The following is a 17,423-nucleotide window of genomic DNA, read 5'->3' as shown; positions in this document are numbered from 1 at the left end:
ACTATAGAAATTCCAAACCCTTTAAATAAAGAGCTTTCTCTTGCACTGTGAAGCCCAGAAGCTTAGGTGTGCCCAACTCTCTGTTAACTAAAGTCACATGGGCGTCGGGCTCCGCCCCTAGATCCTTCGACTCCAGCCCAGCCCCCAGAGCCCTGAGGTCTGCGTGTCTGCTCCTTGTGGCTGGCAGAAGCGGTCAGCTCCACCTCTAGCAGGAGGCATGGGCACATGGCTGCCACGGGGGGCTGAGCACTCTGAAGAAAAGCCTCTGTGCTTCTACAGAGCTTTGCTACAGGGCTGATTCGGGTGTGGATTAATTTGGAACATTTGAAGGAATACTTGGTAAAGTATGGTGGCGCATGATGAGATCGGCGGTCTCCTACCTATTAAAAGGACCATACGAGTCCTAGATGTTAATAATCAGCCCTTCAGAGAACAAGAGGTAAGGCTAAGAAACATTAAGCAAAGGGAATGTTCACCAGCTCTATGGAACCTCTAAGATTTTTAACAATTTATTAACACTGTAATTTTAAACTTTTGATTTTATTAAATGTTAAAGGTTTGATTTACACACAAGTTTGAAATGTGTTTAGGAACTTATTTAAGTTTAAACTTGAGTGTATGCAACTTTTATACAAAAAGAAAAATTTTAAATATGTATACTGATAATGAGTTTGTCATTTTTCTGGTAGTAAATGTTACTGTGTTTTTGTTGTTTTTAACTTCATTTATTTTACCTAGTCTTAGCAACTTCTTTCATGAAGTGAGAGGAAAAAATAAGACTCCCTGTCTTGCCAGTTAATGCCAGAGAACATATTGCACCTAAAACCCTGTCTGACCTGGAGTGTATGTTTATCTTTCCATAGCTAATAAGTTTGATTTTGTACCATTTTTTTCCTTAGAAAGAGACATATTAAAAATATTTTAACCAATGTCTCATTGCTTAAGCTGGGATTCTTTAAAGCGTTTGTGAAAATATATCAACTCAAATTATTTTTATGCCATTTTATGTCATCTGACAGTTGATTGACGGAATAGGTGGTGTTCTATTTATACTACATACTGCCATATATACACACCCTATGGCGTATATTACATTATCAATTATGTGATGGAAATAGTGGCTTCATGTTTATGTCAAAACTTATATTGCTGTTTGTTATGCCTACACACTCATTTTGGTGGTTGAAATAGCTGCCATCTTTAGGAGTTACACTTTTATTTGTTGTGGATTGACTTTTATTTTTGTTTTGTTTGCTTAGTTTTAGTTTTCACTTACGTATTTCAGTCTTTCCTAAATGTACACACATTTCCTTTGAGTAAAACAATTCATACATGGTCATCATTGTAAATACTGATCATCTTGAGCTATCAAGAATTAGTCTTTTTTTTATTTAGTATCTGACATGGGCCATGTTTCTGGCATAACTTTTTTCTGAAGATTAAATCCACTGGCAATATTATTAGGGTTTTTAGAACTACCAACAGTCTTAAATAAATCATTTGCATTACTAAGTAGAAAGGGGAAAAGGTCCCATGTGATTATACCTGATTTTTATCTTTTTAAAAGCAACTTTTTATTTTCATTTGTCTTATTTTAAAGTTCTTTCCAGGTATGAGAGATTATTTATCTAGTAAATAAAACTAATAAACCCAGACACATATTATTTTTTTAAGGCTCTTGGATTTGATTGACCATAGACAATACTCTCCTAAAGTATGTTCTCTTCAGTGGCATTATTAGAAGAAAAATTTCTTTGCAAAAAGTTGAATTAACAACAGGATGTTTTTCTGTATTATTGTATTTATATGTAAAGTACTTCCCAGTAAGAGATTTTATATTAATCCTTACACTTTTCTGTTTGTAGATTTTGAGAACATTTTTAGCACATAAAATGTGACTCTTAAGTGGATTATTAAAATGAAGTAAAATCCTGGTCTGAACAGAGATTTCTGATAATAGTACATGTGACTGGCTAGCTAAACTGTAGATAGTCTGGTTAAAAATTAATCTGAATAAACAGTATGAACTTCTGTTAGAGGGTTTTTATTTTCTTACGTGAACTTTATCCCTGGTGAAAGGTTGCCACCAGTACAGTTTTTTTAGCATATGAAACTTGTTGGTACTTTTTGTTTATTCCCATAGATCTTTAGATTATCTTCTGAGGAGGATATAGAGTTTCAGTATCCATATCTGTTCTTTAAGTTTCTTGTGTCTCTGTAACATGTTTCTAACACTCCAAAACAAAAATGATAACAACAAGCCATTGTATGAGCCTTACTTTTTGTGGTGGTAAGATGGGTATATTTCTACTCCTCTTTTCTCTTATCACCTCCAAATACATCCTCTCTGTGGAGAAAAGCAAATGTGGCATAATACCAGTTCTCTGAAACTTTGCCTTACTGTTTGTGAACAGTACAAATTAAGTTCTTAATCCAACTAAAGTTACTAAAACAATTCATGTAGACCTCTAAAGAAAAACTACTTTTGGTTGTAGCTCACAAGAGCTGAATCCTAGCCTGTATGCCAAGAGAGACAAATTTTTGCCCTAGTCTTTTAGGGGCTCATGAATGACTTTAATTTAAAAAAAAAAAAAAGCTTTCTTACATAGTTTGTGTATCTGGAAATTAGTAGTAGGCCAAATTCAGTATTGTACATTTATGTTTTGTGATAATACTTTTCAAGTTATTTTACTCATTAAAATTTTTGCTGAAAAGTTTGTTATATTTTCACACATTTTTCATGTATATCCTTTGTGATTAAACCAGGAATGTTACTATTGGCTCCCCAAAAGCTTGTGTAAAAAGTCTCCCCTTCTCCCTCCCCCCACCCATGTTTCCTGATTTAGCACCATGCTTTCCTACCCAAACATGTTAAAGTTGATCATCTCCAAAGAGCAATATGTCCTTTGTGGAGAAGTAAGATTATACTTACGTTTTTATAAGACTGTAGAACGTATTACCCAGCTAATACTAAACATAATGTTTGCTACTCTAAAGAGGCTATGATCTGTGTTAGTTTCAAACGTATGTTTTAGATATACTTATATTCAATTATCTAAATCTATACTCTGTACTTTTCATTTTAAATATCACATAATTTTGAGTTATCAGGAAATTAGTAGTTGTATAGTAACTGATTCTAAAAAGATAAGAATTTTTACCATTGTTTTGATTTTATGTAATAAAATAGATAATACCATTGTTCTAGCTAAATTAACTTTTCCTTTGAATTTCCTTTGAATTGAAAAGCACTTTTTTAAAGGCTTTTAAATTGAAATTAAATATTTTGTTATTAACTGGGAAGTCAAATTTGTTATGCTCAAGAAGGAAGAGGAGTTGATCTCTTGGCAAAAAAGTAGAGCTAGAACCTTCTGACAACTGCTTTATTTCTAGTTAATATGGACATATCATACTTTGTGGGGTAATTCTATCTCCAGTCAAACAGGAGACTCTTTGTACTGTCTTTACTAAATGGAAAGGAATGCCCTGAGCTGGCCTCTGCACACACTTGTGTCACTCAGTGTTGCAGATGGATGTGGTAAAGGCATTCACACATGTCCCTGCTGCATAGCCTGTGCTATTTCACTACATATCTCAAAGGCTTCTTTTTACGTTCATTTAACATGTGCATTAGTCTTATATTCAGGCTATTACTCTGGAGTTCATTATTTGGGGAAGGGGATCATCTACAACTTCTTAAAACCTTCAAAATTCTGAATTCTCTTTGATTATCTACAAAGTCTCTACTTTAGTCATTGACATTCCTTTCCAATATATGTATAAACATTCAAGAGCTTTAATAAGACTAATTACTTCTTTGGATATTCAAATCATTTAAACTTTTTTCAACTATTTCTGCCAATGTATTCTTAACTTATTCAAAGGAGATTATTTTTCCTCAATTTTCTCACCCTTTGCTTTTTATATGACTTGAGTCATGTCAAAAAAATTTTAGGGGAAAAAATATTTATTTTGTTATTTTTAAATAATTTGTATTTTAAAATGGCAATTTTTGATAAACCTATTCATTAGATTGACCTATCTTACTGAATTTTTGTCAAAATTATTTTGTCCAGTATGCCACAATTGTCAGAGGCACCAAATACAGATAATTATGTTCCATAGATATTATGAAGCATAGACCTATCTTCCTGTTTTTTGTTTTTATTTTCAGAGAGAATTTTGCTATAGGGCACGTGTGCTCACCTGAGAGACAGAGAGAAGGAGAGAAATCACCTCCAGTAGGGATGAGCACACCACAATCCCTTCTCCATTTTCCTCTTGGAATTTTGGGCACACAGGCACACGTACCCTGTATAAGTTTCAAGCAGCTGGATCTGGGCTTGAACCTCAGTCAACCATATGGGAGTCCAACATCTTAACCATTATACCATCTACTGATCCAGGCCTTTCTTTTTATGACTAGGCATTTATTTCAGTAACTAAATGGGTCACTTAATGACTCCCTCCCATAAAATCAGGATAATATTAATACGTTTTTATAAGTTTCAAGATTCTTGAATAAGTGATGTAGTCTCTATACTAGTACTGTTTTTAAAGCAATACTGTAGGATAATAAACCATTACTTCTGAATTTGTGCGTAATTTTTCTTTACTATATGGAAGAGGATCTAATTATTTATAAGTTTCAACATTTATGTAGAAGTAGAAATATCCCTATGAAGGAATATTAGTGATAGCTAAAACTTAATATGTGCCAAGCACTGTTCTGAGTCCCTTTACTCAATTAATCTTAACAGCAGCTTTTAAGAGATGTTCTACTATTTTCCGCATTTCACAGATGAGGAAACTGAAGCTCTGGGTATATCCTTGCAAATGCTAGAGCCAGGATTTGAGCCCAGTCATTCTGATCCCAGAGCCTGAGAGCAGCTTAACTTCTCCCCTGCTTTAGCTTGAACTCTTTTTTGACCCATTCCAGTGTCAGACATGTTTATTTAAAAGTTATTCTCTAACTAAAATCATTAAGAGCGAAATGATACATTTGGGCCAGCTGGTGGAGGTAGCTCAACCCCACATGGCCAGCCGCACTGTTCATGTCCTGGGCCCAGTGGCTTGAAAAAACATGCCAGATGTGTGCATGTCCAAAATTCTAAAAGGAGGGAGAGATAGAGATGGGACTAAGCCATGACTATCCTCCTTGGGGGGAAGAGTGTTTGCTCTATCTCTCTCTCTTGCTGTCTGGTAAGCACATTTAACGCTTTGGCAAATTAAATAAAACAAAACAAAAGATTTGCTTTAAAATATTCACATGGGGCAGAAAAAAAAATTATTATATCAGAAACCAATGAAACTGAGTGACAAATTCATGTATCCATTATGTTCTTTATTTTTGTGTGTATTTGAAATTTTTCATTAAATTAAGACTTTTTTATTTTTTTATTTAATTGTTTTAGAGGTTTTTGCTATAAAGCACGTGTGCTCGCCAGAGACAGAGACAGAATGCGAGAAATCACCCCCCAGGGGGCATGGCCATGCCACAATCCCTTCTCCTCCATTCTCCTCTCAGGGTCTTGGGCACGCACATACATGCGCCTGGCATGAGTTTAAGCTACCAGGTCTGGGACTCAAACCGCGGTCGACTATATTGGAGTCCAGCGACATAGCCATTACTCCAACTGCTGGTCCCAAAATAAGGCTTTTTTTAAAGTTATTTTACACTTTAAAAGATCCTTGGGATTTTAAAATTGAACTTTTTTTTTTTTTTTTTTTGGAGAGGTTTTTTGCTATAGGGCGCGTGCGCTCACCAGACAGAGACAGACAGAGAGACAGAAAGCGAGAAATCACCCCCCAGGGGGCATGGCCATGCCACAATCCCTTCTCCTCCATTCTCCTCTCAGGATCTTGGGCATGCACACACACGCACCCAGCGTGAGTTTAAGCCACCAGGTCCGGGACTCGAACCGCAGTTGGCTATGTGGGAGTCCAGCGACATAGCCATTATGCTAACTGCTGGTCCCTAAAATTGAACTTTTTCATTTTCAATTTAGTTTTAGTTTTTCTTTCTGCCCAATTGTTTTATTCTCAAAAAGTTCTTCCTTACATCATTTTTTTAAATACTGTTACTCAATAGTGATCTTACTATTTTATCAATGTACAACAACATTAATTTTCAGAGTTTCATGCTTTTGTATTTTATAATGTACAGATGATGCTCTGTGAGAGGACTTCACTTTGTTCAACTTGGTATTAAACCATCATAACGTGCAATATACATTTGTTGTAACCTGGTTTTGTCTTACAGGAACCAAGCAATAAAAGAGTTCGACCTCTAGCTCGTGTCACATCCCTTGCAAATTTAATCTCTCCTGTAAGAAATGGAGCAGTCAGACGTTTTGGTCAAACGATACAGGTAAAAAAAAAAAATTGAGGGGAAGGGAAAGGAGAATAATGTAGTCAGAACATTTGATAGAAACCTAAAATTTATATTTTTCCTCATATTTATGAACAGATTTGCACAATTACACTTAAGCATGTTTCTTCTTAGAATATGCTGATAAGGATTATTATTACTAGAACCATATTTATATAACCTTATAATACTAATTTTCATCTTACATCAGGATAATGTTGCATAGTTTTTATTCCCAAAATATAATTTTTGCTGATAAATATTTTAGAATGATAGATCGAAACATATATAAAAGATTGTTTTATCCACTGAGAAGTTCTTATACTTTTTGTTTTTAATTTTTCTTTTTTCGGGACCAGCAGTTGACGCAATGACTATGTTGCTGGACTCCCATGTAGTCAACCATGGTTCAAGTCCCGGACCCGGTGGCTTAAACTCACACCGGGCACGTGTGCATACATGCCCAAGATTCTGAGAGGAGAATGGAGGAGGAGGGATTGCAACATGGCCATCTCCCCGGGGAATGATTTCTTGCTTTCTGTCTCTATCTTACTGGCGAGCGCACGCGCCCTATAGCAAAAACCTTTCCCAAAAAAAGTAATTTTTATTTTTTCAATTAAAAAGGAAAAGGAATAATTACTGTTTTTTCTAAAATCTTACTTTCTCTTTTTTCAAGTCATTTACCCTTCGTGGTGACCATAGATCCCCAGCCTCTGCCCAGAAGTTCTCTAGCAGGTCAACAGTCCCCACACCTGCCAAAAGAAGAAGCAGTGTGCTATGGTCTGAGATGCTAGATACCAGCATGAAGGAGTCTTTGACCACTCGAGAGATCAAACGTCAGGAGGTATGCTGGCATGCATTGCCAAGACTGTATTCATTAGCCTGTACTAGACAAAAGACACCCCTATGTTTTAAACATACGTTTTTCCAGAAGATAAACAAACTAATGACTATGATAAAATTAACTTGCATTTTTTTATTTGAGCAACAATTCATAGCACATAGTAAGCAACATCTAAACTTATAAAACATTGCAACCTCTTATTTGAGAGTCTATGCTGAATTATAGTTTCCAGACTGAGCCACTTTAAAAAGTGGTGTTCTAGGGGCCAGCAGGTGGTGAGGTGGTTAAGGGTGCTAGACTTCCACATGGCCGACCGCAGTTCAAGTCCTACACCTGGCGGCTTGGCTTTCTCACTTTCTGTCTGTCTGTCTCTCTCTCTCTCTTTTTCTCAGTCTGTTCCTCTCTGGTCAAATTAAAATAAATAGATAAATAAAGTTAAATACAATGATTCTTTTAAAAAAAAAAAGTAGTGTTCAGAACATCAGTTAAATTATCTAAATATTGGGACCAGCAATTGGCATAATGGCTGTGTTGCTGGACTCCCGTGTAGTCGACCACAGTTCAAGTCCCAGAACTGGTGGCTTAAACTCACACCAGGCACGTGTGCATGCATGCCCAAGATCCCAAGAAGAGAATGGAGGAGAAGGGATTGTGGCATGGCCATCCCCCTGGGGGATGATTTCTCACTTTCTGTCTCTCTGTCTCTCTCTGTCTTTCTGGTGAGCACATGCGCCCTATAGCAAAAACCTCAGAAAAAAATTATGTAAATATCACTTTTATATAATTTTCTTTTCTTAAAGGAAAGAATACTCTCTAATGTTTGCTGGTTGCTTTTTAGGCAATATATGAAATGTCCCGAGGTGAACAGGATTTAATTGAGGATCTCAAACTTGCAAGAAAGGTCAGTAAATAACTTAACAGATGGATGCCCTAGTTTTTAAAATTTTTATTTCACAAATTCTAAGACAGTTTTCTTAACCTTTTGAAGTAGAAAACCTTCTGCCAGTGAATACATTTTTTAGATAAAATTTAGACATAGCTCTTCAATTATAAAGATTAGTATAGTCTATTTTGGGATTAACATATACTTTAATTTCTTTCATGAGTAGCAAACAGAATCCATGCTAGCTTTTGTGTAGTCAGCCATGTTTGCCTTCAAGAATAGACCTTATGGATGTTTTCCTGGCTTGATCTCTTTGTGTGACACATTTCTCTCCCTCTGATAGGCCTACCACGACCCAATGTTAAAGTTGTCCATCATGTCAGAAGAGGAACTTACACACATATTTGGTGATTTGGACGCTTACATACCTCTGCATGAAGGTTAGATATGCTACTTAATTGTCATTAATATCTGAATAGCAGTAACACAAGTCATTTAAATCTAAACTATATGGTGTCAAATTATTTTTTAAATAAACCTATTATTGCTGTTTCTGTTTTTTGACACTTTAGATTTGTTGGCAAGAATAGGAGAAGCAACCAAGCCTGATGGGACAGTGGAACAGATTGGTCACATTCTTGTCAACTGGGTATGTAGCTAGTGGTTGACTCCAGATAGTTTCTTACAGATATGCCATATCTAATCCATGATGACTATGAGATCAAATTGGATTCTACAACAGATAAGCTATTAAAACTAAACAAGTTTCACAGTGACATAAGAGGTTATAGTCTGTTTAAAGACAGAATTCATTAGTGGTACAATTACATTTGCATTACAGATCTGTCCCTGCTTGGACAGAGTTTCCATGTCATATGCCAGGACTCACTTGTTGCATTTTTTCACGTACCTGTCAGATACTGGGCCCTGTTTGAGGAATGGTCACTGGGGATAGATATAGCAGTGAAAGATGTATTTGTAACCTAGAGAGGGAAAAGCCAGGCACTTAAACAGTCTCAGAGTTGGTGGTGAGCATGATGGAGTACATTCAGAGGTCCTGAGGACACAAATAACTAACTTCTAACTGGTTCTAAATAGGAGCTGGGGAAAGTAGAAATCATGAGTCTTCAGTTACACTTAACCAAATTATGGAAATTGGAAGTGTGTTCTGATGTTGGCCAAAATATTGTTCTGTCGTTATCACTTAGAGGAAAATGTCCACAGCTTGTTAAAACTGTAGAGAACAGCTGTGCCTTTTGTGTTTTGTGTTCACAGACTCCTTAATATGCTCAATCCTAACAGGATGCTTCATGCTTTTCCTTTTATTACTTTTCAGTTACCAGGCTTGAATGCCTACAAAGGCTACTGTAGTAACCAGCTAGCAGCCAAAGCTCTTCTGGATCAAAAGAAACAGGATCCAAGAGTCCAAGACTTCCTCCAGCGATGTCTGGAGTCTCCGTTCAGTAGAAAACTAGATCTCTGGAGCTTCCTAGATATCCCTCGAAGTCGCCTAGTCAAATACCCTTTACTGCTAAAAGAAATTCTTAGACACACTCCAAAAGACCACCCTGATGTTCAGCTTTTAGAGGAAGCTGTAAGTAGTCTAATAAATGATTTTTTTGTTTTTCAAGTATCAATACATTTAATCTACAGAATGTCGTATCTTGTCATTTTAAGTATCCAGTACCTTAGGGCTCTGTGCATTAACCATAAGGAGATATCCAACTTAACACATTTTATATTTCAGTCAAGGGACTAGATTCCAATCCGGTCTCTTCACTTAGCTAACTGCTCTGACTTGGACAAATCACTCAATTTGGTTGGGACTGTTTCTTCTTCTATAAAATGAAGAGATTTCTAGAGCCCCTTCAAACTTTAGAATTGTATCATTTCATGTGATATTTTTGCCTGGAATATAAGCAGGATGAGTTACTGTACTGAAGTTACTCCATAAACTTTTTGGTGTTTTCTTAGGTGTTGATAATACAAGGTGTTCTCTCTGATATTAACTTGAAGAAAGGTGAATCTGAGTGCCAATATTATATTGACAAGCTGGAGTATCTAGATGAAAAGCAGAGGGACCCCCGAATTGAAGCAAGTAAAGTGTTGCTGTGCCATGGAGAACTGAAGAATAAAAATGGACATGTGAGTGTACTTGAATATACTTGAATATTGAAAGGCAGTATGCCCTTACCTCCCTTTCCCACCATGTTCAATAATGTTGCATATAAATTATGAAGCAGGTTTATAAAAATAAGCTTGATGTAGTGAAAGAAAGTTACTGATCTTTTTCTATGTTGCCAGCTTTTTTTTTTTCCAGAGGTTTTTGCTATAGGGCGCGTGCGCTTGCCAGACAGAGAGAGACATAGAGACAGAAAGCGAGAAATCACCCCCCAGGGGGGATGGTCACACCGCAGTCCCTTCTCCTCCATTCTCCTCTTGGGATCTTGGGCACGCACGCACACGTGCCCGGCATGAGTTCTAAGCCACCGGGTCCGGGAAGTGAACCGCGGTCAACTACGTGGGAGTCCAGAGACATACCCATTACGCTAACTGCTGGTTCCCCTATGTTGTCAGCTTTGATAAAGCAAACATTTGGTTCTTTTAGCTGTGGAATAAGATCATTTAATGTCTCCATGAAAAATAATACCTTATTTTTTAGTTTTAAAGTATATATGTCAACCTGTTTGGGTAGGGATTTCTTTCTAAATACACTATTAGTTCCATAATGCTTAATTAAAAAGGCATGTTCTTCCAAATATTTTTTCAAGAGCTTACTTTATAGTTATGAAAGTAGTTTTTAGTATTACTCAACACATTTCTGAAGCAGATTGTATGAAAGCAAATTCATTTAAAAATGTATTTGTAATTGCCAGAGGATATGTGCACTTGCAAGAGAGAAAGCCCTTCCCGCCATGGGCTGTGGTCATACTCCAATACCTTCTGTTTCTTTTTTCCATCTCATCAGAATTTTGGGCATGCACGCATACACATGTGCCCACTATGTTTTTCAGGCCTCTAGGGCCAGGATTGAAACCAGAGTTGGCCATGTGAGATTTGGCTCCTAGTGCCTAGCACTTTGGGGATGGGGCCATCCCTATTTTTAAAATGTCAATTACAAAAGTGCCTCCTGCCACTAAGGATAACCATAGAATAGTATTTTTGTTTCTTATGTACTATTCAAAAACTCAGTTTATTAGTGGTGTATTTTTGTTTTTAAGAAAAAGTTGAAATCTGATGTCTCTGGTTTTTGTCATGAAGCCTAATTGTTCTATTATATTGCATAAAGGCTTAAATGTATGAGGAAAAAAATGAAACTATTAACATTTTACCAGCTTACATGCATGCATGCATGCATGCATTTACTTATTTCAATTTTTGCCATAGGGCACATGTGCTCTCTGGGCAGGGGCAGGGGGGTGAGAAATCATCCCTCAGTGGGATAGCCCTGCCACAATCTCTTCTCCATTCTCTTTTTGGGATTTTGGGCACGCACACACACATGCCTGGCATTGAGTTTCCAGCTACCGGGTCTGGGACTTGAACTACAGTCAGCCGTTTGGAGTCTGCCACCTTAACTACCACACTACCTGCTAGCCTGCAGCTTGAATTTTTTTAATCCCAAATTTGTTAGAAAACTGGTATATGCAATATTAGTGTTTCAAGTTATGTTACTACTGATAGATATTTGTACCATCTAGTGTTTACTTAGCTGTTGCTTAATCTAATATACACCAATAAAAAAGGATTTATATGGTATGAGAGTAGGAAAACTTTTCAAGCAGAGCATTGCATAGCCTTGAACATTGCATAGCTATTATAGTTATAATTGCTATTATAAGAGATACAATATATAATATTATATATATACTACATGATACAGCTATTTATAAGAGATATCTTAAAAAATAAATTTGATGACTGGACCAACAGTTAGCCTAATGGCTATGTCGCTGGACTCCCACGTAGTCGACCGCGGTTCGCTTCCCGAACCTGGTGGCTTAAAACTCACACCGGGCGTATGTGCGTGCGTGCCCAAGATCCTGAGAGGAGAACGGAAGAGAAGGGATTGCAGTGTGGCCATCCCCCCTGGGGGGTGATTTCTCGCTTTCTGTCTCTCTGTCTCTCTCTGTCTGGCGAGCGCACGCGCCCTATAGCAAAAACCTCTCAAAAAAAATAATAAATTTGATGAAATTAGTATAGTGTCAAACCAAGTTATTTTACCAATATATTTCAGTCATTTAAAATCATGAAGTTTCGTGTTTATTGATAAAAGGCATTTGTTTCCCTTACTCCAGAAACTTTACATTTTCCTATTTCAAGACATCCTGGTTTTGACCCGGCCTGTGACACGAAATGAGCGTCACTCTTACCAGGTGTACCGACAGCCAATCCCAGTGCAGGAGCTGGTGCTGGAGGACCTGCAGGATGGAGATGTGCGCATGGGAGGATCCTTTCGAGGAGCTTTCAGCAACTCCGATAAAGGTAACATGCGGTCTTCAAAATGATTTAAACAATCATAAGCTGAGCCTAAATAAAGCTAAGTTTAACCTTTAAGAGTTCTGAAAAATGAAATAGTTCCATTTCTTGTACTTATTACACCCATTGCAGCGTCAGGTGCTTCTTGCTCTAACACCAGGCATGTCTAATGAGTAACATATAAGTGTAATTTAATGTCTCTACTCAGACATTAATATTTAAGTATGGCCACTTTTTCTTTAAAATAAACTTCTTAAAAGTCTGATTTCTTTTTTTTTTCAATTTTTATTTTTTCAGCTAAAAATATCTTTAGAGTTCGCTTCCAAGACCCCTCTCCAGGCCAGTCTCACACTCTCCAGGCCAATGATGTGTTCCATAAGCAGCAGTGGTTCAATTGTATTCGAGCAGCCATTGCCCCTTTCCAGCAGGCCGCCAGCCCCTCAGAGCCCCATGGCTTGCCAGAGCTGCATGAGGAGTGTGAAGAGAACTGCCCCTCTGCCGCAAACCTCGGAGCCCAGAGAAGGGCATCCACGGTTTCCAGCATTATTCAGATAGAAGTTGATGAAAATGCTTCAGAGTGTTGTCCCAGTGTACAGACAGCAGAAGACACCAAGAGCATAAAAGCACACCGAACACAGCCTGGCTTCCGAAAAGCAAGAGACAAAGCCCAGTTAAGTGGCAAACGGAAGGAGACTTTGGTATAAAGGAAGCTCTCTGTGTTCACTGGTGGAGAGACTGTTTATTTATAAATGTGTACAGTTTTCTTTCTCTTGTAATGTGAGCATGGGAGGGAGAATCATAAGGTTACTTTATGCCCATTGTAACATTTTTATTGTTTTGGGTTCTTTTTCTTTTTTTAAATGGCAGCTAAATATCTACAAATTACTGTTCAATTTTTTAAAGGTATTTTCTCAGATTATTTAAAACATAAGCCTGAATTCTTAATCAAATGAAATATTTATGAAATAGGCTTTCTCCTATTTCTGGATTCGCCATAACTTTCTAATACCAGCCAATTATGATCTTTACAGTATTCATCAAAACTTAGAATTTTGCAAATACTGAGTTTCTTTAATAAACCTTGTATGCAGAATTTGAATTTTAAATTTGGCACCTAATATCTTTATGGTATTTATGTTTGGATATTTCAAAATTTACATGACTTCCTTGGAAAACAAACTATAAAACTTGATAGGTTTTCCATTTATCAACTGGAATGGTTTATGTTAGTTTTTTTATTGTTGTTGGGTTTTTTTTGTTGTTGGGGTTTTTTTTACTATACATTCCTCATTTTTAATTCATTTAACCTATAGGTTATTTAATTTTTTATGTAGTTTTTAGTATTTTCTTTTATTTTTTTACTTTGATGCCTTTCAAATTGGCATATCTTTAAAGAATTTTCTTCCTAATATGTGTGTGTGTGTGCGTGCGTGTGTGTGTGTATGTGTATATATATATGTGGGGGTTTTTTTCAATCATAAGAACTTTACCAAGTGAAACCAAGCCATACTGTTTTTGAGCCAATTAAGGAAACTGCAGTTTTTGAAGTGTAGAATTTTATGGAGATGAGAACACATGGAATGATAAAGTATGTTCTAGAGTACTGAAAGAGGACCACTTCGAGAATTTTGTGAAAGTTTAGGGCTGTCTGGCAAGCGAGAGAGAAGGCAGTTGACTGGTAATAAGTTTTAGAAAGGGGAAAAAGAGAGTAGTTTTGTTTTTTAAATGTCTGGTTGTACCAGAGTGGGAAAAAAGACAGGAAAAGCTCAGCTCGAGGGTGTATAGTAAGTTGTAGAAGGTTTGAGGGGATGTGAACTTTATTTGCTGTGTTTTATGATACCTGCAAATAATTAGTTTGAAAAGCAAGGATGAAGTGTGTTGACAGTTCTACCATATTAGGTCAAGTTTGATGGGTTTATTCATAAGATGGAAAGAAAAGACTGGTGAATCTTACTGCAGAAAGTTTCTGTTAAAAGAGATCGTAGTCTTTAAAGAGGGGAAGAACTTAAAGTCATCTGTCATGGCAGATCTATAATGGTGATCAAGTCATTGTTGACTGTTTGAAATATATTTGGCCAGTGGAAATGAAAATTGGAAAAAATTGTAAATAGATCAATCCAAATGATTTCTCTGTATAAATGAATTATCTAATTAAACAAACAAAAAAAAAGCACACACATAAAAACCCTAAAGATTTCTTGCCTGGTGGATATTTGGGGGACCTATGCTAGAATATGTTGATGTAATAAAAGCAGTAGTGGCAAGCCTCATGAAAGTTTATAAAAATCGTACCGTTAAACCTTTGAAATCCACTAATGAGGAAGAGAAAGCTTAATTAAGTCGTCTTACCAATCTTAAGAAATTTTTTAAAAACAGTGTAATCAGAAACAGCAATTGTTTTAAAGACAACTGAGCATTTAGCCACTTTCTGGATATAATAGTAAAATTTATTCCAAAACATCCTGATTAATTTCAAATATCAAATTTTAATGTAGGTATTTCATGTTCCTGGTGCCTGAAATTCTAATTCACTAATTCAAAGCATAGATTACACCAGTGATTGTGATTTAGAACAACAAAAAGCAAGATGTCTGATCATTTCTAGAAGTACTATATAAAATATCATTCCTTCCAGAATTACCTTGATCACCTTCTGAAGTTATAGAAGCCAGTGATGATTTAGATGTTGCTAATGGAGTGATATTTTATCTAAAACTTTGTCTTCCTTGGTTTTCTTAAGGGTGAAAATAAGACCCAGAAACTGAGTAAATATATATGACATGAACACTCTTCAGAAATAGTATCTATGTTTGAAAGCAATTGACGATCCAGTCCTGTAGTTCTCAAACCTGTTTGGGCATCAAAATCACCAGGGGTACTTAAAAAATGAAGGTAACTGGGCCTCACTCTCTAAACCCCACATTCATACACAGTTTCACTGAATCCAGATTTGGAGGTGGAGAGGTAGAAGGCTAATAATTTATATTTGCAAATACTACCCTTTAGTAATTCAGAAGTGAATTTAGTGAATTCCACAGATCAGCATTTAGTGGTCAGTAATCTAGCAAATCCCCTTTGTCTAAATGGCATATACTAAAGTCTTAACACATACCTGCTCTTCTCCCATTTTACCTGAACCTGTTCAGAGCTGCACAGAGTCTAATTTCCTTCCTTTTTAAACTCATAGCTCCATCTCAGGATATGTGGACACAAAGTGATAAAGGGAAGGAGTGTCTTCTGATTAACTAGCAGTTGGTGGGATGACAGCATCTATCACTCAAGTCACCTGGGGTCTTTTTAGACACCTTTCCTCAACTCACTCAACAGGTGTTTACCTGCTTTTGTGCTACCTAGATCTACTTTGTGTTCAGTGCTTTTTAGAATTTGCAGATTCAGCATGATACTTTGTTTTCTTTCTTTTTTCTTTTTTTCATTTTCAAATTTAAATAGCTGACTATAATGTTAGTAATTAATTTTACGAGCATCAGAAAATGCCTTGTTAAGCTTTCCATCTGTAAATCTTTTATAGACAGATATAGAAAGACAAAAAGTATCATGCTCTTGGGAACCAGCAGTTAGCGTAATGACTATGTCGCTGGATTCCCACGTCGTCGACTGTGGTTCACATCCTGGACCTGGTGGCTTAGAACTCACGCCGGGCACGTGTGCGTGCATGCCCAAGATCCCGAGAGGAGAATGGAGGAGAAGGGATTGCGGCATGACCATCCCCCCTGGGGGGGTGATTTCTCACTTTCTGTCTATATGTCTGTCTCTGGTGAGCGCACGCGCCCTATAGTGAAAACCTCTCAAAAAAAAAAAAAAAAAGTATCATGCTCTTATAATTTGTCTTCATCAGACTCCTCACTTGAAACTCGTGCTTATCCCTAGAGGTGAAACTGGCTGGTAATAAGTATGCCTTTGTTACATTTAGAAGTCCTAGGGATTTAAAGCAGATAGATAATATCTAAACAAACAAATTTGGGCTTTTTTTTTTAATTGGCATGAGAGAACACCTACAAAAGAGTAATACTACCCTTTGTCCATGGAACTTAATTCTGTGAGAGAAATATCCTAGAAAATAAATCTCCATGAATCCACAGGAAGTTTGGAATTTCTAGTCCCAAAAGAGTTTTGATTTTTTTGTGCACATTTAAGCAGTACCTAGACCCAACTGCAAGATAAGCCCTTTCTTGTTTGGTTGGTTACTCCAGTCCAAAGGTATTTAAACTTACTTAAAGTATGAATATTTTGACACTTGTGAAAGCTATGGACCCTGGAACTAGCGAATGGTGTTATCGCTATGGCACTGGACTCCCACGTAATTGACCATGGTTCAAGTACTGGACCCAGCGCCTTAAAATTCACACCTGGTGCATGTGCATGCGTGCCCAAAATCCCGAGAGGAGAACAGAGGAGAAGGGATTGTGCGTGGTCATCCCCCTTGGTGGTGATTTCTCACTTTCTGTTTCTCTGGCAAGCACACACGCCCTATAGCAAAAAATCTCTCTTTAAAAAAAGCTGTGGGGACCAGCAGATGGCTACATCACTGGGCTCCCATGTAGTTGACCGCAGTTCAAGTCCCGGACCCTGTGGCTTAAACTCATGCCGGGCGCATGTGCACGTGTGCCCAAGATCCCAAGAGGAGAATGGAGGAGAAGGGACTGCAGCATGGCCATTCCCCTTGGGGAGGTAGTTTCTCACTTTCTGTCTCTCTAATTCTCTCTGTCTTTCTGGTGAGCATACACACCCTATAGCAAAAAAATAAAATAAAAAAGCCATGGACCCTTCTCCAGAAAGAATAGCAGTTAAAGACTGTCATCTCCACACTTAGGCTGGTCTTCTAAGTC

General features: G+C 37.1%; 1 protein-coding gene across 1 annotated transcript; it reads left to right on the top strand.

The window, feature by feature from the left end:
- The first annotated feature begins 346 nt into the window (after window positions 1-346).
- On the top strand, window positions 347-13,715 carry NET1 (neuroepithelial cell transforming 1). Its single transcript, XM_006158464.3, has 10 exons — window positions 347-439; window positions 6,263-6,370; window positions 7,047-7,214; window positions 8,053-8,115; window positions 8,441-8,537; window positions 8,670-8,746; window positions 9,434-9,691; window positions 10,072-10,242; window positions 12,396-12,582; window positions 12,874-13,715. The coding sequence occupies exons 1-10, from the start codon at window positions 347-349 to the stop codon at window positions 13,278-13,280; spliced, it is 1,629 nt and encodes a 542-aa protein (XP_006158526.1). The 3' UTR covers window positions 13,281-13,715.
- Window positions 13,716-17,423: the final 3,708 nt, after the last annotated feature.

This window comes from Tupaia chinensis, unplaced genomic scaffold, assembly GCF_000334495.1.
Source record: "Tupaia chinensis unplaced genomic scaffold, TupChi_1.0 Scaffold000598_1, whole genome shotgun sequence".
In the NCBI taxonomy this organism is placed as follows: domain Eukaryota; kingdom Metazoa; phylum Chordata; class Mammalia; order Scandentia; family Tupaiidae; genus Tupaia; species Tupaia belangeri.
Note: the sequence above shows the minus strand (reverse complement) of the source record. Positions and strands in the feature narration are given on the sequence as shown.